Below are 26,310 nucleotides of genomic sequence, written 5' to 3' on the forward strand. Positions count from 1 at the left end.
ATCTTCCAGGCTCAGGGCAGCTATAGTTTCCTGGTCTGTGGCGTGATCTTTGGTTGCTTGGCTTTTACCTTCTATATCTTGCTCCTGTTTTTCCACAGGATGCACCCTGGACTTGCATCAGGTAAGGAAAGAATCTGTTTCTACACAAGAGGAGGAAAACAGAGCGGGGGGAAACATGGGAGATGCTATGGATCTTAGCACGCCACAAATGCTGTTCTGTTCCAAGTAAAATGCAAGGAAATGTTTATTTTTCTACAGCTTCCCTTTCCCCTCTTCCTGCTTTGCTGGGCGATTGTCTGCATTGGGCTCTTAGGGCAGGAGGGAACGAGGTAGGCTGACTCATGGTTTCTCCATTCGGAGAGGGGCATGGACTATGAATTTGGCTTCCCACATCCCACCATGCCACGGGACCAGCCTGTGCAGGGCACTGGAAGGCAGAGGCTGCCTCCTTGGCTGGAACTCGCCCAGCAGCCTAATGGGCCATCTCTTTGCAGTTCAGGATTTGACTCTAGTCCAAATCTCTTTTTCAAAAAGAAGTCCTTCAGGCCAAGTGGCAAAGAAAAGCTCCTTCAGGGCAGAGACACCTCCTAAGAATAGTCTCCTTCCTAGAGACCCCAGGCAGGGGGAGTCCCAGAGCTGTTTTCATAACCATGAGCCCTCACCTGCCCTTCCGCCCAGAGCTCTCCAAGTCCCAGCGACTGCATCAGCTGTGCAGGCAGCCAATGCTTGAGAGGAGGTGCCAGGCAGGGCCTTCATGCTCTGAAGGGACAGGATCCATCGCCCTGTCTCTCCTAGGTGGACATACGCATTCTTGCAACACTCAGTTTAAGGGCCCAGAAGAACAACGGGGCCCCTAATCAGCACTGACTGCAGCCCCACTTCTGAGATGGCCAGAGCCGGTCGTCCAGCCCGGCACTCAGCACAGAGGCTTCCTTTAGGCCACAGGTTCAGGAAATATTTGCTGAATATCAAGTGAGCAACACCTAATGAGGTCCCTATTCATGGGGGACAAAAAGAAATACATATTTCCCAAGCCTTAGACACTAGTCTCAACAGACCGCCATCACCAACAGTTTGCCAGAACTAGGAGGTGTGACTTTGCACTCTGCTCCCTGATGAGCCACAGAATGGCAGAGAAACAAAAAGCCTGGGGACGCTCTCAGCATGAATGATTGCTGCAACTAATCAGAGTTGCTGAAACCTGCGACTTGGTTTTTCTTTTGTAGTTCCTACCCAGGACAGACCGCTTGGAATGGAAAGCTTGGAGTGCTACCAGAGGTAAAACTGGGTGAAGGAGGCAGGCAAAGACTTCCAGCCTCTTGAGCACGGCACAGACCAAAGTGTTTAAGAAAGCTGCAGGTGGAGGTGGAGGCAATCTCTCCACGCCTTGGTTCGGATCTTCTCCACTAACACTTGGTTGAGTAGAAGAAATTAAACTGAGTTCTGGTACCTGGGTCCTCCCTGGGCAAATCATAAGCAGCTTACCTGGCTACTCCAGTTACCTGCCTCTTCCCTGGTTCAGACTGCTGGTCAGAGCCGTCCAGGACACCCAGACGGGAAGGAAGAAGACAGCCACATGCTGCCTTCATGGACCACACCCTGGGTTTGAGGATCACTCTTAGTTGAAATTTGAAAAAATAGGTTGACATTGTAAAGCTCGATGATCATCGCTATATGCAGATATATTTTTAAATTAATCAAAACAAACCCCAAGTTATTCTCTGGCATGCTCAAAGGATTTGTGTGCTTTTTACTTAGTAATAGTCCAAAGTCCCTCAAATTCCTGCTGCTGATACCAGTAGGTCATCTGTAATCTAAAACATCAAAAGGAAAAGCTGAATCTTGCTATCTTTAGGACACTAATTCAGTGGTATGTTGGGCTAGCTTAAACCAGCTTATAAAAGCTGACTGTTAAATTTTCATTTTGAGAGCTGGTTGTTAAACGCAGCCAATATTAAAAATTAAATTATAGAAATTTAAATTACATTAAAACAAAGGTAATACTCGAAGCTCATCACTTCCTAGTTGTTTTACATCTGTGCTCTGGAGGTTATCTATGTCTCTTGTACCTGTATGGTGGAGACATTATATAAGGGTGTGCTTCTGCACATCTCTTTCCAACTCCACTTTCAGTGATAACGTATTGGTAGCCTGAGATCAGTCATGATAGGAGTATTTACACCACAGAAATTGGCAAAAGCTACAAATCATGGCTTTGTTTTCCTCCCTGGAGAGCCAGCCGTTGAACATTTACCAGCATACCACTGCTAATAACCAGTTAGGTCCAGAAGTTGCCTGGAAGAATGGGATGGATGTTGTTTTTCTTTAGTGACATTGATTAACTTATAAAAAGTATAGAAACAGGGGCCGGCCCCGTGGCATAGCGGTTAAGTGCATGTGCTCTGTTGCTGGCGGCCCGGGTTTGGATCCTGGGCACGCACCAATGCGCTGCCTGTCAGGCCATGCTGTGGCAGCATCCCACGTAAAGTGGAGGAAGACGGGCACAGATGTTAGCTGAGGGCCAGTCTTCCTCAGCAAAAACCAGAGGATTGGCATGGATGTTAGCTCAGGGCTGATCTTCTTCATGAAAAAAAAAAGTGTAGAAACAGCACTAAGAATTTCTCAAAAATATCGAATGTAAACTTTACATCTTCTATAGAGACAAAAACTCTTGTCAAGTGTTTTGCCATGTCAAGTACCTTGACATACCATGTCAAGTTCGTTTTTTTTTAACAGAAAGCCGGAACTACTGAACAGTTCAAGCTGTGCAGTACACTGAAAGCAGTGTCTGTCATGGAGTGACAGTTCCTGTGCCAAGCCAGTCCTGTATGCCACAGAGAATGCAAATACAGTGACTCAGAGAGGGTCAGAGTGCTGAGACTCCTGTCGGCAGGGAAGCGGCAATGACAGTGACCATCTGTATTCGTTTACCTGCACTTCCTCTATGAATATATAAATGTATATGTGTAAATATAAAAAGCAAGTGGGGGCCGCCCTGTGGCTTAGCGGTTAAGTGCGCGCTCTGCTACTGGTGGCCCGGGTTCGGATCCCGGGCGCGCACTGACGCACCGCTTCTCCGGCCATGCTGAGGCCGCGTCCCACATACAGGAACTAGAAGGATGTGCAGCTGTGACATACAACTATCTACAGGGGCTTTGGGGAAAAAATAAATAAATAAAATAAAAAAAAATAAAAATAAAAAGCAAGTGGATCATGGTTCTCAGTAACCTGTCCAAGTGGTGTGGTTTGCATGCCCGACACCAGGTTTATCCTGGAACCAAAGGCATTGTCACGGAAGCCAGGTCCGTCTGCCAGCAGCACAGGTAGCAGTGAGAATCTGGCTCAACCCCTGGCCTCACCTTCTAGCTGTGTGGCCCTGGGCAGATCACTGCGGCTCTTCCAGCCTCACCTTTTATCTGTAAAGTGGCATTTCTAAAAGAACCTTACCCTACCTCAAAGAAATTCTGAAAGAATTAAGTGAATTTGTGTAAAGCAATTCTTATATGCCTGACACAGAAATTGCTTAATAAATGTTAGCAATTTTTATTTTTAAAACCTCATAAGCAGCTTCGAAATTGTTCATATGTTTGGTACATATTTATTGTCAAACAGAGCCAAATTCATTTGAAAGCTGGTGGTATAGGGGTATAGTTTTAGCTATGTCTATAAATACTTAAAAGCATTAGATGGCAGCAATCTACTGTAGTGACTGACCTGGGCAAAAAGAAAACAGCTGTATTTTTCTTGTGGTTTTTCAAGAAAACATCCTTTTTATACAGATTTAGAAAGAAGAATCATGGCTATGTCTAAAGTGATCATGATTAATTTGTGAATATGGAAAACAAGACTGAAACAAATCTAAGAGTACCTTTCCTAAAATAAAATATTTTAAATTTAATAAGCGTGTTATCCATTATGAAGGACAATTGATCCTCTTATGTAAGCTCGGCAACAAATGACCAAATGTTCCCCAAAGATGGGTCTCTCTCGTACTACAGGTTCACATGGCTGATATTTCAGAAGAAACAAAACTCTCACAGACAGAACTGAGAACCACTGTTCCCTCTTTCATACACTCAGAACAAGGGGAGGCAGATAGGTTTTTATACCACACCTCACAATCAGTTACAGAGTAGGGAGGGCTTTTTTCCATCTGCGAGTCGGACATCTCAGAGTGCTGTGGAGCCATCCTGCTCCCGGATTTCCCTCTGCTACTCGGATGCAGGAAGCAACATACCCGACGCACTGACGGAAGACACAGGGACATGGAGGGCTTTTAGATAATTCATCTATCCATTTAAAAAAGATTTACTGAGAGGCCGGCCCAGTGGCATAGTGGTTAAGCTCACAGGCTCCACTTGGGTGGCGTGGGATTTGCAGGTTTGGATCCCGGTCATGGACCTCCACACCACTCATCAAGCCATGCTGTGGCAGTGTCCCACATGCAAAATGGAGGAAGACTGGCACATATGTTAGCTCAGGGCCAGTCTTCCTCACCAAAAAACTAAATAAGATGTACTGAGCACCTGTTCTGTTCAAGGCACTGATATAGGTGCAGAGGTATATACAGCAAAGAATGAGATGGAAGTCCCTGCCTCACAGAGATTACATAGCAGCTGAAGACATACTGACAGTAAACAGAAGATGCCACAGGATGAGGGATAATTGAGTGCCATAAAGAAATATAAAGCAGGGAAGGAGGGTGGGAAGAGAGAATGTCAAGGGATGCTCTGGAAGGCCTTTCTAAGGAGGTAGCATTTGTGCAGAAACCTAAACGATATGCAGGAGCAAGCCAAGTACCTGGGGGAGGATGGTACCAGGAAGGGACACAGCAAGTGCAAGGGCCTTAGACTGAATGAATACGTGTGTAGTAATTGAGGAACAGCAAATAGGCCAGTGTGGCTTAAGAGCAGGGCGGAAGAGGGAGAGCGGCAGGAAACAGGTTGCAGTGGTTGTGAGGGGCCAGATCAGATAAGCCATGGTAGGAGTGGGGGGATTTGTTTTTTTGCAGGGGAAGATTCGCCCTAAGCTAACATCTGTGGCCAATCTTCCTCCTTTTTTCCTTCCTCCCCCACCCACCAAAGCCCCATTACATAGTTGTGTATAGTTGTAAGTTTTTCTGGTGAGCCAATGCCACAGCGTGGCTACTGACAGACAAGTGGTGTGGTTCCATGCCCAGGGCCGCAGAAGTGGAGCACACCAAACTTTAACCTCTAGGCCACCAGGGCTGGCTCCTGGGGGGATTTTTTTCAGTTCTGTGAGATTGGGAGTTGTAAGCAGGCAAGGGACATGATCTGATTTACATGTTTAAAAGTAATACTCTGGTTGTCGTGTGAAGAGACTATGGGGCAAGAATGAAATTGGGGACAGCAGCAAGGGTACAATTGCAATAAACTATGTAAGAGAAGACAGTGGCCTGGAAATGTTGGTAGCAGTGGAGGTAGTGACCGTGATTGGATTAAAGCTATATCTTGAAAGTCAAACTGACAGAATTTGCTGATGGACTGGGTGTGTGGTGTGAGAGAAAGAGGCAAATCAAGGATGACCGCAAGCCATTTAATTTGAATAATTGGGTATATGATGAGGCCATTTAACATTGGAAGACAATGGGGGCACTAGACTTCTGTTTTGGATGTGTTCATTTTATGACGCCATCTTGGATGTCAAGAAGGCTGGTAGATATAAAAGTCTAGAACTTAAAAAGTCAAGCCCGGGGCCAGCCCAGTGACACAGTGGTTAAGTTTGCGCGCTCCGCTTCAGTGGCCCAGGGTTCACAGGTTCGGATCCCAGGTGTGCACCAACACACCGTTTGTCAAGCCATGCTGTGGTGGTGTCCCATATAGAGTAGAGGAAGATGGGCACAGATGTTAGCCCAGGGCCAATCTTCCTCAGCAAAAAAGAGGAGGATTGGCAATATATGTTAGCTCAGGGCTAATCTTCCTCACACACAAAAAAGTCAAACCCAAAGATTTAAATTTCGTGGCCAAATACATATAGTGTTTAAAGCCATGGGGCTGAATGAGACTACCTAAGAGTGATTGTAGACACAGGCTGGAAGCTTGAGCCCTGGGGTTCTTCAACACCTAGAGGTTTGAAAAAATAATAAGATCCAGCAAGGCAAACGAGAGAAGAGGCCAGAGAAGTAGCAGGAACTTCAGGAGAGAATGTGGTTTCCTCGAAGGCATGTGAAGAGTATCTCAAGAAGGAGGAAGTAATCAGTGCTGCCATGAGGTCCAGAGAGGACTGACCATGAACCACTGGATTTGGCAACATGGAAGGAAGGTGACCTCGACTAGAGAAGGGTTTCTGTCAACGATATATTCAAAACACGTGAGAATCCTAAAATCAACTCTGATGTTTCAGCAACCTCCTTGATACCAATGCTTTCCACCTATTAGGAATTATCTTTCCTGTTTCATTAGGCACTATCCTCTTCCTTTAAGGTTATTCCAAATTGTCGCCTTCATGGACTCCCTTCAGTTACACAGCGTTACTCCAGTAAGCGCAGTGCTTTGTCTGACAGTCAGTGTGAAATCTTACAACTGTTAATGACTAGCTCCTACCTGATAATGCCAGCCCTGGAAAACTACCCAACTTTAGGGTATAGTTTGTCATTAGATGCATCTATAAAATGCAGAAAGTGATTGCAAAATAGCCGTTATGCCTTTCAAAAAAGGACGTGTCAACAGTCAGGTTAGAAAATGGTGGATTAAACAGGCTGTTTTACTGAAGGACTTCTCAGAGCTTTTAATATTCCAATAGGCATTTTGAATCTCCAACCCTCATTGAGGTGACGACCCCATTTCCCAAACTTATTCGACCTCACGGGACACTGTTTTAGGTCATGTATTTTGAGGACAGTAATGGAGGAGAACCCAGCAGTCCTCGTAAGTGGTTCCCACTCAGCGGTGCTGCACATTGCTCACTGACCCATCCTCGGAAGGGACACTTCACCAGGATTAGTGAACTGCTGTCCCCCGCAGAACAATCCGTTACTCTATCTCATGATTTTCACCTAGAGACAGGAAACAGACCTCTCTGATGTGACTTCACCACCTATTAACCCCACTTTCCCTCATGTATATTATATTGACCCAGTTCTGAAAAGGCCTAATTCCATTTGCTAAACGAACTGAAGTCTCCAGTTTCTAATCTCAAAAATTACACGAGGAACGGTGCCTGGAGGAGAAATATGCAAAAGCTGCTTCTTACAAGGGCTAGAATAAAAGAATCTAACTAAATTTTTAAAAACTTTTAAAAAATGTAAATAAAATTTAAAATATAAAGATTTCACACAGTGAATAGTTTTTCTAGCTGGTCAGTTCTCTCTTAATTCCTTTTTATATCAATATCAACAACCATTTTATAATTCCCCTTTTCACCACCTATCTCCATCCAACTCAGTCTTTAATTATTTTAATGTAGATACACATCAAACAGTTGAAGGCCAGGTTTTAATGATAACCACTGGGAAAGCTGAACTCTTTCCTTATCTATGTTTAGCAAGGATGTAAAACTGACTACCTACCTCAATGGATGTGAGAGGAGGGAAATGAAGAATCAATTCAGAAAATCATTTTGTTAAAAATATTTATTTAAAAAAATACAATTGTTGTCCATATCTAGTTGCACATATATCTATTAACATATCTATATAATTTTGGACTTGAGTAAATTTGCTACGGTGCTTTCTTAAAGCCAGCTTGCCATTATACAAAGCAAATTCCTCTGTCAGTTCTTACATAAAATATTTTAATGTATCATCTTTCTAAAAAGATGCATATCACCATCACAGAATTTAATAAAATTTTTGCATAAAACTTGAAGCAATAGAAAAAATGATCACCTGATTGGTTATTCAGAGCAACCCCTTACCATGTCTGGAGATGCACTGAGTATCAACTACACTTTTTTCTTTTAAAAGCAGCAGCATATTATAAAGCCCTCAAAGTGTGAGTGCATCTTCTTCTCACCTACCTAAACTCTGTGTCAAGCCTCGTGGCCGCATGCGAACAGAACGCAGGAGCCACAGGCATCCTGGTCAGCCCCAAGATAACACCCTTTGTTTCCCAACGGGTTACGTCAGACGGCTGAGCTAGAAGACATGGCAGTTCCTCTCCAGTTGCATCAACAATTAATGTGATTTTAATAAACATTAGCAGTTATTATCATTTTAAAACTTTTTTAGGAAAAATAAAAGAAAAAAGGTGATTTTAATACTTTGAAGGTCTCCCTAATGTAAATTACACTAAAATTAAGACAAGTTATTAATGACCTTTAACAATTATTCATTCCTTTGGGTAGGTGTGCACTTGCGTTATATATATAAGTATTCCATTTACACAAAAGTAGGGGATACTGAATATTATGAGAGAGAGAGTTCAGTAAAATAAACAATGAAGTAACTGTCTTCTCAGCTGAGTAGATCTAGTTTGAGGAAAGCACCCCGACAGGTTCTTATTACCACATATCCCAAACCAAGACCTGGACGTAAAAGAATAATCTCTCCTGTGTTAACGCCATAGCAGAAATGCTTTTCTTCTGAATTATAGATTGGGTGGATGAAAATCAAAAGTTTATTATTTCACATCATGTAATCTTCAAGTGATGTCCACACTTGAAGATCCAGTAGGGATCACAGAAAATTATTAGTTTGTTCTTCAAAATGCAAAGTTATATACTTTTTTTTTAGCCAACTTGATTATTTGGTGAATAAAGGGCATAATTCTAAAAAACTAATTTTAGTCAAAAATTTTATTCACCTCAAACCAAAGCTAACCAGTAGCAAAATGACTGGGCTGAGTTTCATATTTAATCCTCCCCACCCACAAAGACAGATGAAACTGCTAGAAGGCAAAAGTGAAGAAACAGATATGACTGTGATTAGAAAAAATCGAATGGCCAAACCGAATAAATAGGCCTCGAGTAATCAAGAATCAATTGTATTCATTTCTATCTTTACATATATGCATCTTAGTTAATTTCACTAATACTGAACAGGGAAGTTCATAAAATATGCTGCTTTATCAAATAAGCAATGAATGTAATGTACATGTAAAGGCCACTGGTAATACTGCCCTCAAAAACAAAAATTTGAAATGTCTTAGAAGAGACTGTGCCTCCTATATAACAAACAATAAGCAACAATGATTAAAGAGAAAAGAAACTTAAAATTGGGTAGTTTGCAAAGTTGAGTGTAATCCCCCAACTGCAAATCATTAAAAAAGTCATACACTTCTACAAAGCACAATATTAACAGCTTGTAAATTATTTTAAAACATCCTAGCCAAAAGAATGGCTCATTAGGTAATATGTTTATCCCTTCTCCAAACAGTCTTAAGATCCAGAAAACATAAACGAGAAATAAACCTTACTTCCCTGACCCTCAATATACTCAAGTTGAAATTAAACAAATGAAATAATCATTAAGTGCTTCCAGTTATTAGAAACAAAACAGTGCTAATAATGGTGCCCCAAAAAGTGCCAAGTGATTTTATACCAGTATATGGCATTCCCACCCTGAACTCTGGGCATACTTGAATGATTCCATTGGCTAGAACTCTGGCCCAGCCACAGGACCACCCCCCCACCCCCCTCAACCCCGTCCAGAAGATCCCAGGCCTGTCCTAGCATAGGCTCATAACCCTTGGAAGGGACAAGAACCAGAATGGGGCCCTTATGAGATGGGAAACAAGGCAAAGTTGAGAAGAACCTTCAGCCCAAGATACTCTGAGGTTTCTGCTAATGCTTATTATGTACAGTTTAAAAGGATAAATTAGGCTACAACGTTCCTAATGGTGGAGAATCCTCCATCATTGTATCAATCCATGGTCAAATCTGTATTTTAGAAATACTACTTCTAGTATAAACCTCCTCTCTGAGAAACTTAGAACCCAAGGTAATAAGGATTTTACACAAAAGCAAAAGTAATGTAGAAATTTTAAGAAAGGACATCCTTATTTGCTTAATAACATGTGAACATAAGAGAACATTTTAAGATGACTTGTTTAGAGTATATCACGTGTAGCGCTTGATTTGTGAAATGCTGGCAAGCAATTAATCTTTAAGGCCTATGATTCTATATATTTAAAAAAACTGAAATGTGCAAGGCATTAATTTTTAAAAAGTGGCAACTGCAAAGTGCAGCCATTTTTTTTTTAAGTTTTAGTATAAAATAGCCTAGGAGCCATCCTAGAGGATGAATAATATATGTTCCCTCTGAAAAATAGATTTATTTATACACACACAAACACTCTCTCAGCCAATAAATCAGACTGACTTGGAAATTCTCTAGTTTCCCAATTAAATATTAAAAAATAAAAATTTAAACCTCACGAAACTTCCTGATGTGTATTATACTCAAAAGATTAGAGTTGAAGAGACTTACTAAGTTTGATTGTATCCCTCATGAATTTTCTTGTTAAAGGTTTCATTTCAAACGATGTTAACAACAGCCTGAATTTCCTGGCTTCTGAAGAAAGCTTCAAGCCAACATTTCCCCTCTAATGTAACCCACTGTGGGCTTCCATCTCTCACAATGGCCAAGTGGGAATGGCAGCACCCTAGAAATTGCTATTTTCTGGCAGGCTGTCAATCTATCACTCACAACTTTTTTTCAGAAACATAACTTGAAGAAACCGGCAGCTTCAAATGGAACATTTACACTACATCAACAACTCACCTTTCAGATGTGCTCTCTTTACAGGTCAAAACATGACTTTCACCCTAACAGGTCCCAGCAAGTACGAGAAATGAAATCAAACCACCGCCTTTTCTTGCTCAGTACTCTACCACCCACAAGAATTCTAGATTCTAAGATTAAAACTGCAACTTCAGTAAGCAGAATTCCGATGACATAAGAGGAATAACAGAGCACCTTGTTTCAGGCAATGCCAACAGCATTAAAAAACAATAACAAAACATTTATTTGTTGACCCAAAACCAAGAAGATAATTAACAAATTCCTTTCCACAGAACCCATTCTCTGGTCAGAGTACCTGTTAGAGACAATTATGGTTCCTCCACTTCACTACTATGGACTGAACAATTAACTTCTCAGTTCCATTTAGGAATAATATATTCTGTCATGCCCTCAGATAACAGACTACGTACACCAGGAGTAGTCTTTTTAACTTTCCTATTGGTTTGGTAATTCATCCAGAGCTCCAGGCTTCTGCACAAAGAGACCTGCACTCGTCTCCATACTTGTTCACACACCCAAGAATGGCACCTCAGCACAATTCTAGACTTCTGGCATGGGTAAATAAAATATATATGGTAAATGAAGTGATAGACAGAACAGACCCATCAAGAAAAGTATTTCTTCAGATGCTGAAATGTTACAAATAAAGAAAAATCAACAAGTTACTAATGCAGCTAGAAAATGGAGGTTATTATATATTTTAACATAAAGTAACTTGAAATAATTCTGAATTTGTTGGTAACATATAACATAAGGCCAAAAGAAGTCTGTAAGCAGATTAGTAAAATAAAAGTAAATTATAGATTCGTACCTAATATGAAGAAGAAAGAGACACCAGGCTGTCAAAAACAGTATGTGTGAAGCTCTGGACACAATCTGGTAATGGGTTATTTGGCAAGTTATGAAAAAGAATATGAAATTTCAGAAAGCTGATAACAAACTCTCCTGAAAAATTCCAAATCTCTTCTAGAGATTTCACATGAACATCAGATCACACACGTGAAGGATTTCTCCATATATCACAACAAAAGCACCCGCTTTTATAAGAAGCGACTGAGAAGCAGTGTCCTGAGTCAGCAGCAGGTAAAGAAGAGTGCACACTGCCAGGGGCGCACAAGAGTCTACTGGGTGCAGGCAGAAAACACTAGCACTTTCCTCAAGGCTTCGTGTTTATGCCATCCCTAATTTCTATGTTTGCTATGTCTTGTAATGTACCTATCACTTTAGTATAGCGGTATATAACTTAACATACATATGAATTTGCAATAGGGAATTTGTGTTCAAAAACTTTTACTGATCAAGGTGTTTTCCAAAAGGTTGGAGACCACTTTTCTGAAATGCCAATGGGTGCCTCTAATGTGCTTACAGTCACTAGAAACATACAAAACTGCCTTCTAGAACTTTAGAATCATAACACAAATTCGGAGCTCAGGATGAAACAATGTCATTAGACCAGAAATCCTACAATGCAGGTATGAAGAGAACTGAAGAGACACTATAGCCTACAGTTACAGCTCCAGAATTCCAAGCCTCTGATTCATTTTCCCCTCCAAACCTAAGGGACACACAGTATGGAGAAAACTAGAAATTGTGCCAGGCAAACAGATTCAACAGCTAGGCCTGCTTTTTTTGATCTCTAACATAGTTGGAATTCTTCCAGTTAAAAAAACAAATCTGCCCTTTTACTCCACAGGCTCATGGGCTTACTTTCCCCATCAAAATTTGAAAAACAGAATTATACCTATATTTTAACCATCAAAATGTGAAAAAATTAAACCTATATTTTAACTCTAGGAAGCTTAAGGATGACCTTTTGAGGGCTTCTAGATTCTTTTCTTCCATTATGTATAAGTTTTTAAAAATCAGTGGAAGTTTCCACCTTTGAAAACACAAAATATGCCGTAAAGAATATAACAACACAAAAGCACTGTGATAAACCATGAAAAAAAAGATTACTGAAGTCAGACGTGATTTTAATTTTGTATTTTTAAAAATAAGCATATGAATAAGAAAAAAATTATTTTAGAAATTATGTGAAAATGCATCCAAGGGTAAAATAAATGCAGTGGTCTGTTGGCTCAGCGTGGGGCACTGAGCCAACTGTGTGCACCCTTCTCAACTCCAAGGTGTTGGCTTAAGATCAGCCACAGGAGTAGTTTACATCATAGAAATTGGCAAATGCTACAACTTAGGGCTTTTTTATTTCCCTTCAGAGAACCTGGTTGTTAAAACATTTTCCAGCATATGACTGAGTAGATATGGGCCAGAGCAGATGAAAAGCTAAGATAATTACAGCAGATGCCTCAAAAACTCATTCAACCTGCTCCCCTACCTTAACTTAGGCAACTTTTGCCACCAGCATTCATCCTGGCAAAGTGACTAGTGATGGATGCCAGCTCTAGCTACCAAATGTAAACCTCTCCAGTGAATACTGATCTTAAGTGGTATGTCACCTTTTGATGCTAAGAACTCTGCCGCGTGTTCAAAAAAATATGAAGCTGAGACTTTTCCAGGAAGGAGGTAGTTTACAAATAGAATGGTCGGCCTCATACACTTGAGCTAAGGTTGTAAACTTTCATTTAAAAAAAGAAACACCCGCACACGTGCACACGCACACCGAAGCTTCCCCAGATTAGCTGATCTCAAGGAGAAAGCAGATCATCACCCTCCTAAGGCCCACACCTCTTAAGATGCTTCCGGGATAGGGAAGAAAAATAGGTTTATAAACAGAGGACTCCCTAAAACTGCTTCCTAGGACTGAGTTTTAGTGGTGCCCTTGGTTCCCAGATACCCCTGTGCCAAGACCTGTGCCAAGACAATTCATTATCAAAGACATCATCTGTGAAAACAAATCAATGGCTTTTCTCCTTTAATTCAAAAAGATAAAATACTTTTTCTGCTTTCAAAATTTAAAATATCTAGTTAAATCAAGCTATCGATATTTACTTATTTAAAGTACAAAGTGTTAACTAACCTAAGAAAACTATTCCAAAGTGCTGCTGAGAGGTCTAATTGCAAACACATGCGAACTAAATGATTTGATAAGGGGAAAAAGTCCAATATGCCATTCCCCATCACTACTGAACACGACCTCTCACCACCACTATTGCACCTCTCAGGGACAGAACTTCCAGCTGATGACCACAAACGAACGAGCAACAGGTCTCCAACACTACAAATAGAAGGCAGCTCCACGAATACTGTCCCTCGCTACTAACCAACTAGCAGCAGCGTCTTACACTAGTATACAAACTGTACACTGTATACAAACAAATTTAAAGTGAACATTATGCACCTGGAAGAAGCTGGTTTGTATCAGTGTCATTTTGAGCCCTCAAGTCTTTACTCCCTCATTCCATTTCAGTTCATGTGACTCAATTATAGGAACTATTTCTAGGGTTAAAAGACTAGTTTAAAGGGCAGGGTGGTGGTGGTAGCGGCAGTATATAATCTAATTCTGGACTTTAAAGCTAAGTTTTTCAAAAGATTCCACTGTGATGTTGGTATCAATTCAGGGATTGATTTGAGGGATCAACAAATCTGTCTGCACCTTGCATTGATTACCATATGGTAATATTTCATAAATTTGGTAATGTAGAGACAAAGGCCTAAATTTTTCACTACTAATATGAACAATCCAATCCCTACGTATGAGGATTTCCAAGTGAACTCTGTTCCTCCCTAATTAAAAAAATAATAATTCAAAGAAATAAGCACATCTTTACCTTACTACAGATTTGGAGGCTTCACTTTGCTTTTCATCTTCCTAAATTACATCTTTAAAACTATCACAATCTCTAACAACCTTAAATTTAAAAGAAGATAAATATACAGGAGAAAAGGGCGTAAAATAAACAGAAAACATCCTCACACTGAGTATCTTCAAACTGGGAAAAGCCCCACATGTTGTTTCAGGTTATCTTATTCAATCTTTTACTCAAGAGATGCCTCAAAATTTCAAAACCCAGGTTCATCATCCTAAAAGCCATCATTTACCATGCTGTATTCCACGGGTGTGTAATCACATCACCCAGAGAGCAAACAACATTTCTGTGCTAGACATGGGGTCCCATACACTCACTGGCTGTTCCAAATACTATCTTAAACCCCAGGTTTAAAGATCTTCCTATCTTGAAATAGACTAGCACCATGCTCTGATGACAGGTTCAGACAAGATCACACATGTGGCTAAGAGACCTACCCTGAATAAATGTCAATGAGATGCCTTTTTGTGGAGTTGCTTACACAGGTTACATTCACAGCAGAATAGAATCTCCCCAATAGTACTGCTCCAATCTTACTTTGTGTGAATAGGAAAGATTCTTCTCTGTCACTGCTTATGTACAGCTCACTTTTAGTTATTCAACAGAGCACACTTAGTCCTAAAAATATGGCCAATTTCATTTAACTAATACGTCTTTAAATAATATACTCAAAGCATGCTTTTTTTCTTGGCCAAAGAGTTCCAATAAGGCAGAAGGAGTAACTTTGTTCTTAATCACTCTTGCAAAGCATAGCCAGCTGCTAAACCCCACCAAAAATTCCTTTAACACAAAGTTCAAAATATTTAAAAAAAAAAGAAAAAGAGGGAGGTGGAGTTAGGACTCCAATTAAGGCATTTTTATACATAGTCCAATTTGAGTCTTATTCAAAGGAAAACCTAAAAAGGCATTTCAATGAGGAACGGCAAAAATCACAATAGTCTATTATTAGCATTGTGGAACTATCAATTGCTCACTTCAAATATAATCATGTTGAACGTCCCCGCTTCTTTATTCCTTTGTTCTTTCATTCCACAAGTGCATAGGTTATGTTTTCTGTAGATCTGGGGAAAATGGGCCAGGGGTGGAAGGTCCATCCAGGCCAGACAGAGTGAACGGCCCATGACTGTTCAGTACAGAAGGAAACTGAGAAAGAAAATAAAACACATTATCATCCTATTACTCAACCCAACTTTCACTTTCTGTCCCTACTATATTCCCTGAGGCAGAACATGACAGCCACCTGCAGTGGCTCACAGGACAAAGGCAGTAACTGTTTATCATGGAAGAATATGATGTCATAATAAAAACTTTAAAGAAAAAAATTGTTTGTCCTACATGTTAAATACTAACTCTCTCTAGCCGACCCTGATGGAATGGAAAGGACAAACCTATACCTTCCCGCCTATCCTAAGGTATACAGGTTTACATTTAACTTCAAATGAAGGTTTTAGAAAGTTCAGTAAATGACAATATGCGCTTTAGAGTATAATTCAATTATAAAGCAAATCAGACTGTCAAAAAGAGGTCCAGAAAGAGATGCCCATCTATTAATTCTACTTATAACTGGTATAAATAGTTGTAGGGTGCTTATCATAGAAAAGGGTTCCCCATCACATATTCTAGGACCAATTCTATAGGGAGATTCCAGGCTGAAGCTACATGAGCACTATGACTTTGCCTAAGGTCTCAGACCACTCTATAACCCAATTATCTGTTTATGAGAGGCAAAGAAAAATATAAAAATGAAATATGGAAAATTCTCAACACTCCTTCTATTCAATAATTTAGAACTTCTTGCAAAAAAATAATATAGACAAAGAAAGATTTCTTCTTTTTCCTTACCATTTCATTTCCAAAAGAACAAATGAAAAGTTAAATTACAAAATATAAGAAAATCTCCCAGGGAGTCACTGAATAAGGGAATGAATCAACCAGAAGAAAGTCTACAAGTTATCAAGTCTACATGTTTTGGGCAAAATAACGGTTAAAGGCTATAAGGCCTTTCCTAAGATCTTGGTTAAGAGATAATAAAATATTCATTTTAAAAAATGCACATTTAAAGTGCTGATAAATATAAATGCTGAGTGAGGGGGATATGGGAGTATTTGATACAGTATTCTCAAGAGTTTTATTTTTTTTTAATTTTCAGTTAAAAGGCGAAACCTATGTGCAGAGATTCCCCCCACATATATATAAAAACGCATATGTGTTTGCATGAATATATGTGTATTTTTTTTTCTAAAAAAGATTTCTTGCATTTAAAATGACAAATTGGGCGAGCTCAAAATCTACTTCAGTATTGAACAATTCTTGGTCTAACTCAAAAGTATGTAACAGCAAACAATGAAAAGGACACCGCTGTGAATATTTATCTGTTTGCTGGCTAGAAAATTAACACTTAGAAATTCAAAAATAAATCTAAAGAATATTTATTAAATAGACATTTTATAATGATTAAACTGAAGAGTAGGATCCTCCTGTTTTGCCTCCTTCTTCATTGACTATGCCTCAATTATAAGAGACAGGCTTCTATGTAATTTACCTGGAAAAGAGTGTTAGCACCTTGCAGTCTGGCTGGACTCAGGGGAGCAACAGGGCTAAGAGTACTCCAAAAGTGGATACTGGAGAGCAAGGGGCTCGGAGTCAGTAAGATGGGCGTCTGCAATACACAAAACAAAAATATTCACTAAATGACTTACAAGCATTATGTTCTATTCTTGTAATCATAGACAAATAGCCCTGAACTCAAATATTGTTCTTTTCTCCACTCCAAAAATCTCCAAGCAATTTTACCATGAGGCAAAACTCAGAAATCATTTTGACAAACTAAGAAAGAAAAAGGTCAAAATATTTTCTAACCCGTCTTTTGTAGGTTCTTTCCCAAATGGAAAACTCAATCTGAATTCAGGTACGGAGAAATAATGGGTAACTGAGTCAACAACATATTTTTTCCTTAATAATAAGAAGGTGTGGGAGTAATCTATCTATTTAACTGTTATATGAGGTGAGCAAATTAAGAAATATCTAATGTAACTGTATAAACTTGTTACTCAACATCACACCAGTCACTTTTCTTAAGGTTCTCAGAACCTATTGTTTTCTAACTTGAGATTATCACTGTTTTTCCCATAAGATACCAGTTTTATAAGACCAAAAAAAAAAAAAAAAAAAGAGAGAGAGAGACAATACTTTTATTTTCTTTAGGAAGAAGTGGAAAAACCAAAACATTTATTTCCTCGTAGAACAATGCATTTTTTAACACAATCCTCCAAACCTTTTATTTTGGCAGTCCTAACTAAGGTGAGGAACTGGGTTACTTTCACTGGGTCATATATAACCTTTCTAAGACAAACCTCAGTAGCAGAATGAGAACTTGAGGTTATAAATTCTGGATTTGCTTAAAAAGGTGAGTAAATGCAAATAATGGTGGCATTAAAGAGAAAGTTACCTGTGAAAAAAGTGCTGGCGTAAGAGAAGCTGTAGGGAGAGATGGACTTAATATTCCCAGTGGGCTCGGATCACTGCCTGTGATCACAAGGGTGGGCGCCAGCTCTAATCCTTTAGGCTTCTTGGATCTTGATGAATTATTTGTTTTGTCCTTTTCTAGCAAAAATGAATCCTGGTCTTTAGGCTCCAGTGGCAAGTTCTCTGCAAGTTCCATTGGCTGAGAAGCCACCGAATCGATGTCTGTGTCAATGTCTGGGTTAGAACTCAGCGGTGGCGAAGGTGTTCTAGGAGGCTCCTGCAAAGAAGGGGGCATGGACGAAACAGGAGGCGTGGCAGCAGTTACATTGGATGCAGAGGCTGGGGCTTCCAGGGAAGGCAGTTTGGGGGAAGCCAAAGTCTCCAGCACTTGGACAGTTTCTTCTGAAGATGGAGAAATACTTGGGCCAGTAGAAAAGGCGGCAGCGACAGGTTCAACTGGTGGCTTTTTGGAAGGTGTTGTTACAAATTTGATGACAGATGGTGCTGGCTCCTGAGGAGATTTTTTCTCTGCCAATTTCTCAGCTGGATTCTCAATCTTTATAGATTTGAAAACCTTCTTATTGGAGGAGTTCAAAGAGTTGAGAGTGAAGGAAGAATATAAGCCAGAGTGTATATAGTCATTGCGGCTAGAGGTCTTGGCGCCAGGATGAGGTGGCTTCTCTTTCCCTCCATTCTCCACATCTCTGAAACTGCTGCTGACTTCACTAAAGCTTAAAGCTTCACAGTCTCCCTCAATCCTGCCTACTGTCATTGGATCCATCTTCAAAATCTCTGGGTAAGAGACAAACTTGTACACAAACTTCTGACCATTCACTTTTTTAATGATATTCTGTAGATAAATAAAATAAGCATTCTTATACTTTCTTATAAACTTACCTCCCAGAGCTCAGGAAAAGGCTGACCCAGTGAGGTTCTCTATTTGACAAGCAGTTTACTTAAAAGCTTCAAAATCATCTAAATTTATCTAGCCATACCAAACACAGTCCCTACTATTATGGAGGATAAGTTAAGGCAAGAACACTTAAATGTTTTATTAATAACTGAACTAATATGTTACATAAAAGCTGAAAGATTTTAATTCTTAACACTCTAATATCTGTATTAAGTCAAAAATCACAGAACTGCAATCTCAAATAATTCCAAAGGTACAGCCATACACATCCTGAGAACACAGAAAGGAATTTAGAACAATCCTTCTGCTAAGGTTCCTACTTCCTTCAAAAATTCCAGTTGTTTCTTACCTCATGTCTCCATACAAGAAAACTGGCAAGATTAACCACGGAAAGGTGAAAGAAATTAAGATCTCAGCTTCTCATAATTCTACCCTTTTGAGCCATTTATTTTACCTCAGTGCCCAAAGAATATATTCAAAATAATATGACATTAAACAAAAAATTACCATTTTAACTGAGAAATCAAATCTATGCATTAACAGTTATTCTAAGTATTAATTTGTGTTCTCTGGGTTAAACTAAAAAGTAAAAATTAAGTAAAGCTAAAAAACGTATATAAATGACAACTTTAAAAGTAAATCATGATATACAAAAGAATATTTATTTATCCTCAAGAATCTCAAATTTCCTTTTCCTTATTTCAACCCTATACTCATTTTGTCTTCGAAAACAACTGCAATTAGGAATAAAATGTGTGTAACGGGAGTGGGGTACTGAATAAGAGTTTATAGAAATACAGCTGGATCACTTACATCTTTCATCCTAATTCCAAACTGCTGAAGCTATAAAGTAAACTAGATTAAAATAAACCAAGACATTAATACCTACAACCTCAACAGAAGAGAAACAATTCTTGTTTTGAGGAGGATGTGTATTACCTTTACGTAATAGTATCTGAGGGCTCGGCTGAGTTTGTCATAATTCATATTAGGCTTGTTCTTTCGAATGCCCCAGAGACGAGCCACCTCTTCTGCCTGCAGAAGCTTGAACTCCCCATCATTAGACGTCCAGCAGATCATGTGCTTGTTCTGAGGCTTCTGTAGGAGCTGAAGGAGGAACTGCCACAGGGTGATAGCACTGTCCATAGCCAAGAGCTGAAAGAGGCATGAGGCATGAGATACATAATAATATTAACAGCCAACACTTACATACACTAGATGGCAGGCACTGTTGTAAGTGCTCTAATGTATTACTTCATTTCATCCCCACAACAATCCTGTGAGACAGATTCTATTGCAGTCTCATTTTAAACATGACAAAGACTTAAGTAACCTGTCAAAGGCCACACAAGGAAATGGTGGAGCTGAGATTTAAACCCAGGCAATCTGGATTCAGAGTCCAAACACTTAAGCACACCACGCTGCTTAAAAAAAGCCTTGCTAGGAGAAAACCCTAGTTCCATAAATTATAGAAGCAGACTGATGATTGCCAGTCACTACAGTATCACTGTCATTAAATTTTGCCATAAAAACTCATTGTCGTATTCTCCGAGGAGACCACCATTTTCAGCATCTATCTAAGTCAACCCAGTGGTTTGTTTGCCAAAATTCCTATGTGTACGTGTGTGTCTCAGGGTGCCCTGAAGGTGTAGGGAATAATCTACTTTTGCTCCACTGGTTTATTTCTCCTCCAAATAGCTTCCATTATCATAAATGTAATTTACATATAAATTGACAGCACTGAAAATTCAGCAAAATGTTCCCTGATTTAATTTACAAGTTCTGTCACCATTCTGTCCACAGGGATTCCATCTGCATAGATCCTCCTTTTATTTGATTAGCAACCTTTATTTAATTATCAAGACATGAACTGAAAAATCTTTCAATATCTCAAGTTTTGTGATCTTCTGTTTAGGCCAGAGTTTCTCAACTTCGGCACTACTGATATTTTGGGCCAGATAATCTTTGTTGCTGGAGCCTGCCCTGTGCATTGTAGTTTGTTTAACAGCATCCCTGGCCTCTGCCCACTAAATGCCAGTAGCATCCCCTGGCCAGTTTTGACAACCAAAAATGTCTCCAGACATCACCAAATGTTCTCCTGGGAGAAAAAAATCATCCGGGTTGATAACCATTGGTTTAGGCAATGGAGCAGCAAGGAAATGCTCCTCAAAACTTCAAGACATCTTGTCTGTTAGGAAGAATTCTTCATGGCAAAAAACTCTGGGCAAATACATATAAGCACAACCTAAGAAACCCATAACTGAACTTTACACACACACAAACAAAAAAACCCTCCTTTCTTTATCTGGGAATGAGATCTCAAGGAATCATAACAGGACTTGAAAACAAATTAACTCTATTCCATTAAAATACTACAAAAACAGGTAAATTAGACTACATCAAAATTTAAAACTTTGTGCTGCAAACAATACAATCAAATGGGAAGACAATATTTTCAAATCATAAGGGACTTGTATCAAAAATATATAAAGAACTCTTACAATTAAAAAAAAAGAAATAAGGCAAAGAATTTGAAAAGACACTTGTCCAAAGAAGATACACGAATGGGCAATAAGCACATGAAAAGATGCTCAACATCATTAGTTATTAGGGAAATGAAAGTCAAAATCACCTAAGATACCACTTTACACCTACTAGGATGGCTATAACCAAAGAGACAGACAGTAACAGGTGTTGACTAGGATGTGGAGAAAGTGAAGCCCTCCACATTGCTGATGGGAATGTAAAATGGTATAGCCACTTTGGAAAACAGTCTAGCAGTTCCTCAAAATGCTAACATAGTTACCATATGACCCAGCAATTCCACTCTTAGGTATATACCCAAGAGAAATGAAAATATACGTCCACACAGATACTTGTATAGGAATGTTCCTAGCAGCATTATTCATAACATCTACAAAGCAGGAACACCCAAATGTCCATCAAATGACGAATGGACAAGCAAAATGTAGTATAACCATACAGTAGAATATTACTAGGCCAGAAAAAAGGAATGAAGTACTGATACATGCTACAACATGAACCTTGAAAACATTATTTAAGTGAAAGAAGCCAGCCACCAAAGACCACATATTGTATGACTCCATTTATATGAAATGTCCAGAATAGGCAAACCGATTAGACAGAAGTAGATCAGTGGTTGCTTAGGGCTGAGGTATGGGGGATGGGTGGGAGAAGAATCCAGAGTGACTGCTAATGGGATGATGAAAATATTCTAAACTTAGATTGTGGTGGTGTTTACACAACTCTATGAATTTACTAAAACCACTGAATTGAAGACTTCAAGTAAGTAAATTTTATGGTCTATCTCAATAAAGATGTTAAAAACAAACACTACAAACATTACAAAAGTTAGGCCTGAGAAGCCTAATTACAACAATGAATAACTCACAGAGGATGGGATCCTTTCTTTCTTTTTTTTTTTGTGAGGAAGATCGGCCCTGAGCTAACATCTGCCAATCCTCCTCTTTTTTGCTGAGGAAGACTGGCTGTGGGCTAACACCCATGCCCATCTTCCTCCACTTTATATGGGACGCCACCACAGCATGGCTTGCCAAGCAGTGCGTCGGTGCGTGCCGGGGATCCGAACCTGTGAACCCCGGCCCACCGCAGCGGAGCGCGCGCACTTAACCGCTTGCGCCACCGGGCTGGCCCCAGAGGATGGGATCCTTAAGTGTCAACTATGTTTGCTTCCAAAAAGGGCAGAGATGAGGAACTGTAGTGGAAAATATCTGGGTTTCTATAATTTTTCTGAGACACTCAAAATGTCCTCCAATAATCCTCACAGTTATCATTTTGAAGCTGGTTATACAGATACTGTCGTCCAAAAGTAGAGACGGGAAAACAATAAAGGACAGGAAGGGGCGGGTGCCCCCACAGTTACAGAGTTCATGCAGAAGCTGAGGCCATGAAGCCAAGTCTCCTTCTTCACAGCCATGTAGTCTGCTCATTAGGGAAACCACTTCCCCAGATGGATAAAAGCATTCACATCACCAGATGGTTGTAAAGTATTACGTTAGATACTAATAATCTACAAATATGAGGTGCTACTTTAATGCTAAATAGCCATGCCCACTGGAAATCATAGTTTCCACACAGCCTCACTGAAGCTGGGTTAAAACAGTGGTTTTATATTATATCCATCAAGTATTGGCGGGGGGAGGTGTTCCCTGTCATTTCTCTGAATTTACCAAAGAGCCCTTTCTTCTGATGAAGCCTGTTCACTCCAAGTTACTTGTTAACTACATGTTTCCCATTTAAACAATTATTTGTTAGTCTAAATCTGTTAAAACTACTCTCTAGTAAATTTTAGCTTAACCAAAGAACTCAGTCTCCACACTTCCAAACATCATCTTCATATCAAGAATGCTATTAGGGGTAGAGGTGGGCGGGTGTGCTTTTGCCAGTGAATGAGAGAGTGGAGGAGGAGGAGGAAGATGATGATAATGACAGAAGGAGGGGGAGAAGGAAAGAAGAAAGGAAAGACAGGGAAAAAACTGGAATCTCAAGGCTACTACAAACTTGGTGTCTATAATTCCATTTGTTTTTGGAAAAATTTCCAAAACCAAATCCTAGAGGCTTAATACCTATCATGTAGATAACGCTTGAGCCCTAGATTTATAATGGCTAAGTGGTACATGCAAAAAGACAGAAATAACCATCAACATCTCCACAATGAGCACACAAGTTCCATCCTAAGCGAAGGAGAGGTTCCCAAAAGCACCGGTGTTCCCAAGGTGGTTCGGGTTTAACTTCCACTTTCCCCTTTGGTTACGAGGGGAGTGGCGTGTATTGGGTCAAATTCTGGTGAGCTCTTGGATACTTCAGGGCAAAACCTAACTTGCGGAAAGCGAGGATGCTTCTTCAGGACTTTACAGTGCATCTGGGATAGAAGGTTGAAAGGAAAGAAAAAGGGCATTGTGGTTTTGGACTGAAGTACTGGGAAAGAATTTTCTTTTGTGAAAAATTAACAGACATAAAATGTACATCTTGGGACCGGCCCCGTGGCGTAGCGGTTAAGTGCACACGCTCCGCTGCTGGTGGCCCGGGTTCGGATCCTGGGCACACACCGATGCACCACTTGTCAAACCACGCTGTGGCGGCGTCCCATATAAAGTGGAGGAAGATGGGCACAGATGTTAGCCCAGAGCCAGTCTTCCTCAGCAAAAAGAGGAGGTTTGGCAGATGTTAGCTCAGGGCTGATCTTCCTCACACACACAAAAAAATCTTAAGTGTTTTTTACTAAAAGTATAATGAAGGAGGGAAATACTTAACTGATCCAAATGAAGGAATCTGATTTTTGAGGGGGTTAACTGATGAAAATATAACTACCTTAACACTTCAAAGATAGCAGATTAATCCCTGTGCTGAATTGAAAGAGGGAGCATGGTGAAATAACTTATCAGGGAAAGGAAGTCTCTATTAAATGAAACCTTTTCCACCCTCTACATGTTTATAATACACATAGTCCAGTTGCTGTGGTGACCCCATAGCCCAACTATTTTTCAGAAACAGTAGCTAAGACCCAAAAAAGGTCTCCAAATTCAGCGTGCTGCTTAGATAAAATAAAACCAAATTATGAAATGTATCAAGACTAGCTTTGAATTAAAATCACAGTCGTTGTCAAAAAGTAACCAGGTGTATCTAGCTGCACAGTATCCTATATTGATACTATTAAAAGTATACTATTACATTACAATAAAACTTCAAGACAGTTACCTAAGAATGTGACGGATTCCATTCATGCAGTTTTAATGTTTAAATAAAATCAAAGAGGAGAGAATTCCCGAGGCGGGAAAATTGAATCACACTACATCTTAACGAAAACACCACTGCCAGTCCTAAATACTGACGTACGAAGTTTTTCACGCAGTGGGGTGGTGGGTGGGAGACAAGGGTGGAGGGAGGCTCTGATCCACCAACCAAAGAGATAGGCGAGCAGTTCTGAGGAGGAGGAAAACTCTAGTCTTTACTTAAATGCCCTAAACGTCAAACAGCAACAGCCTGGGAAAAGCCAGCTGTACATCTTGTGACTACTTCAGTCAACAACACCCCTTATTTCCCGCCAGGACCAATTAGTATTCCGCCTCCAAAACACGTTTCCAGTCGCTCTTCCTAGGAACGCAGACACCACCAGCCTGGGGCAGCTGTACCTTAAGCGGAAAGTCAGGGGGCGGGGGGATGCTGGAGAGAAGCAGAAAAAGAAATGAAACTCGACACCGGATGAAGAGCGAGCTGGGGGGAGGCAGAGACGCGGCTGACCCTGCGCCCCACAGGAGATCAAAGTCCGAGGAGAGCCGCAGCCTCACGGGCCCTGGAGAGCTCCGAATTACTGTACTTTCAGTTTCCAACTTCCTGTCGCTACAGAAAGTCAGCACTGCTCCCCGCCTCGCCGCTCCAGCAGAAAGACTACCGCCAGCTCCGCCAGAGGGCCCGCGGGACCGCACAGGGCGCCCCGGGGCCACCGGGGCGCGCCCCCCGCGCCCACTTCCTGTTGTGCTGCGAGCCTTCGGCCCCGCGCCCCGCCGGCGGGGGCGGCCACGAGACCCCGACGGGGCCGCAGCGCACGGGCCGCGGGGCGGGCCGCTCACCGTCTCCCTCCGGGTCTCCGCCTCGAACACTGTGCTGCTCTCCGCCCGCCGCCGCCTCACGCTGGGAACTCGAGGGCGGCGCGGCAGCCGCTGCGACCCCCGCGGCGGAGCCGGAGAAGGCGGCGGCGGCCGAGCCGAGCCCGCCGGGTGCCCACAGCCACCCGCATCTCCCGCCGCCGCCGCCGCACCCGCCGCGGTTCCTCGCGCCGCGCCCTCCCGCCCCCGCACGCGGCGCGGGACGTCGGCGCTACCGCCGGGCGCGCGCTCGGGGCGTTCCCAGCCCGGCCCGCCGGGCGCTGTGCCGCCGCCGCCACTCTCAAACCCCCCGGCTGCGGCGGGACCCCTCCCTGACGCCGCAGCCGCCGCGCGTCACTTCCGGGGCGGGGCGGGGCCGCCCGCCGCGGGGCGCTAAGAGCTGCGGCCGCCCTGACGCGGGCCTGGGGCGTCGGGGGTGCGGCTGTGGGCGCGGCGAGGGCTCCCCCTGCAGGCCCCGCCTTGCCCCTCTCCGCCGGGCGCTGCCGGTTACTGTGTGCTGAGGCGTGCGAGCCGGCCTCGCCGCTCCCGAGCTGCCGCGTGTGTCGGGGCCTCCCCGTCCCGAGAAGGGGCGGCGCCCGCGGGCGGCCTTCCGGGGACCGCCTCTGGGGTTGCGGGGCGCGAGTGCGAGGGCTTCTCCTCCCGGGCCGCCCGGCCTGCCTTTCCCGGCAGCGTTGACGGGAAGCTGGGCCGCCACAGCTTCGTCGGCGAAGCGCCGGGTCCCGGGACCACAGACGCTGGGTGTCCCCTCCGGCCTAGGCACTGACAGATGAGACCCTGGTGTCGGGGAAAGCGGGTTCTGGCTTTGGAGTCAGACCTGGA

General features: G+C 41.7%; 2 protein-coding genes across 4 annotated transcripts in view; one reads left to right on the top strand and one right to left on the bottom strand.

The window, feature by feature from the left end:
- SLC60A1 (solute carrier family 60 member 1) overlaps window positions 1-3,901 on the top strand; it is a 30,390-nt gene extending 26,489 nt beyond the window's left edge. The window contains exons 9-11 of one of the 2 annotated variants that reach the window (XM_087437197.1): window positions 1-121; window positions 1,227-1,278; window positions 2,737-3,901. In XM_087437197.1, the coding sequence (XP_087293323.1) occupies window positions 1-121; window positions 1,227-1,278; window positions 2,737-2,779 (216 nt within the window). In that variant the 3' untranslated portion in view covers window positions 2,780-3,901. Of the gene's footprint in view, window positions 122-1,226 lie in introns of both variants that reach the window. The other variant, XM_004425115.3, reaches the window with a different exon arrangement.
- Window positions 3,902-7,573: 3,672 nt separating this feature from the next.
- ELK4 (ETS transcription factor ELK4) lies at window positions 7,574-25,719 on the bottom strand. 2 transcript variants are annotated; one of them, XM_087437206.1, is made up of 5 exons: window positions 25,456-25,719; window positions 19,784-19,999; window positions 17,915-18,781; window positions 17,009-17,125; window positions 7,574-15,609 (listed from the first exon to the last, which is right to left on the bottom strand). In XM_087437206.1, the coding sequence occupies exons 2-5, from the start codon at window positions 19,988-19,990 to the stop codon at window positions 15,511-15,513; spliced, it is 1,290 nt and encodes a 429-aa protein (XP_087293332.1). In that variant the 5' UTR covers window positions 19,991-19,999; window positions 25,456-25,719; the 3' UTR covers window positions 7,574-15,510. The 2 variants fall into 2 exon arrangements, with proteins under 2 accessions (XP_087293332.1, XP_087293333.1); XM_087437207.1 differs by lacking the exon at window positions 25,456-25,719 and adding an exon at window positions 24,584-25,382.
- Window positions 25,720-26,310: the final 591 nt, after the last annotated feature.

This window comes from Ceratotherium simum, chromosome 2, assembly GCF_057802395.1.
Source record: "Ceratotherium simum simum isolate JZ-2026a chromosome 2, ASM5780239v1, whole genome shotgun sequence".
In the NCBI taxonomy this organism is placed as follows: domain Eukaryota; kingdom Metazoa; phylum Chordata; class Mammalia; order Perissodactyla; family Rhinocerotidae; genus Ceratotherium; species Ceratotherium simum.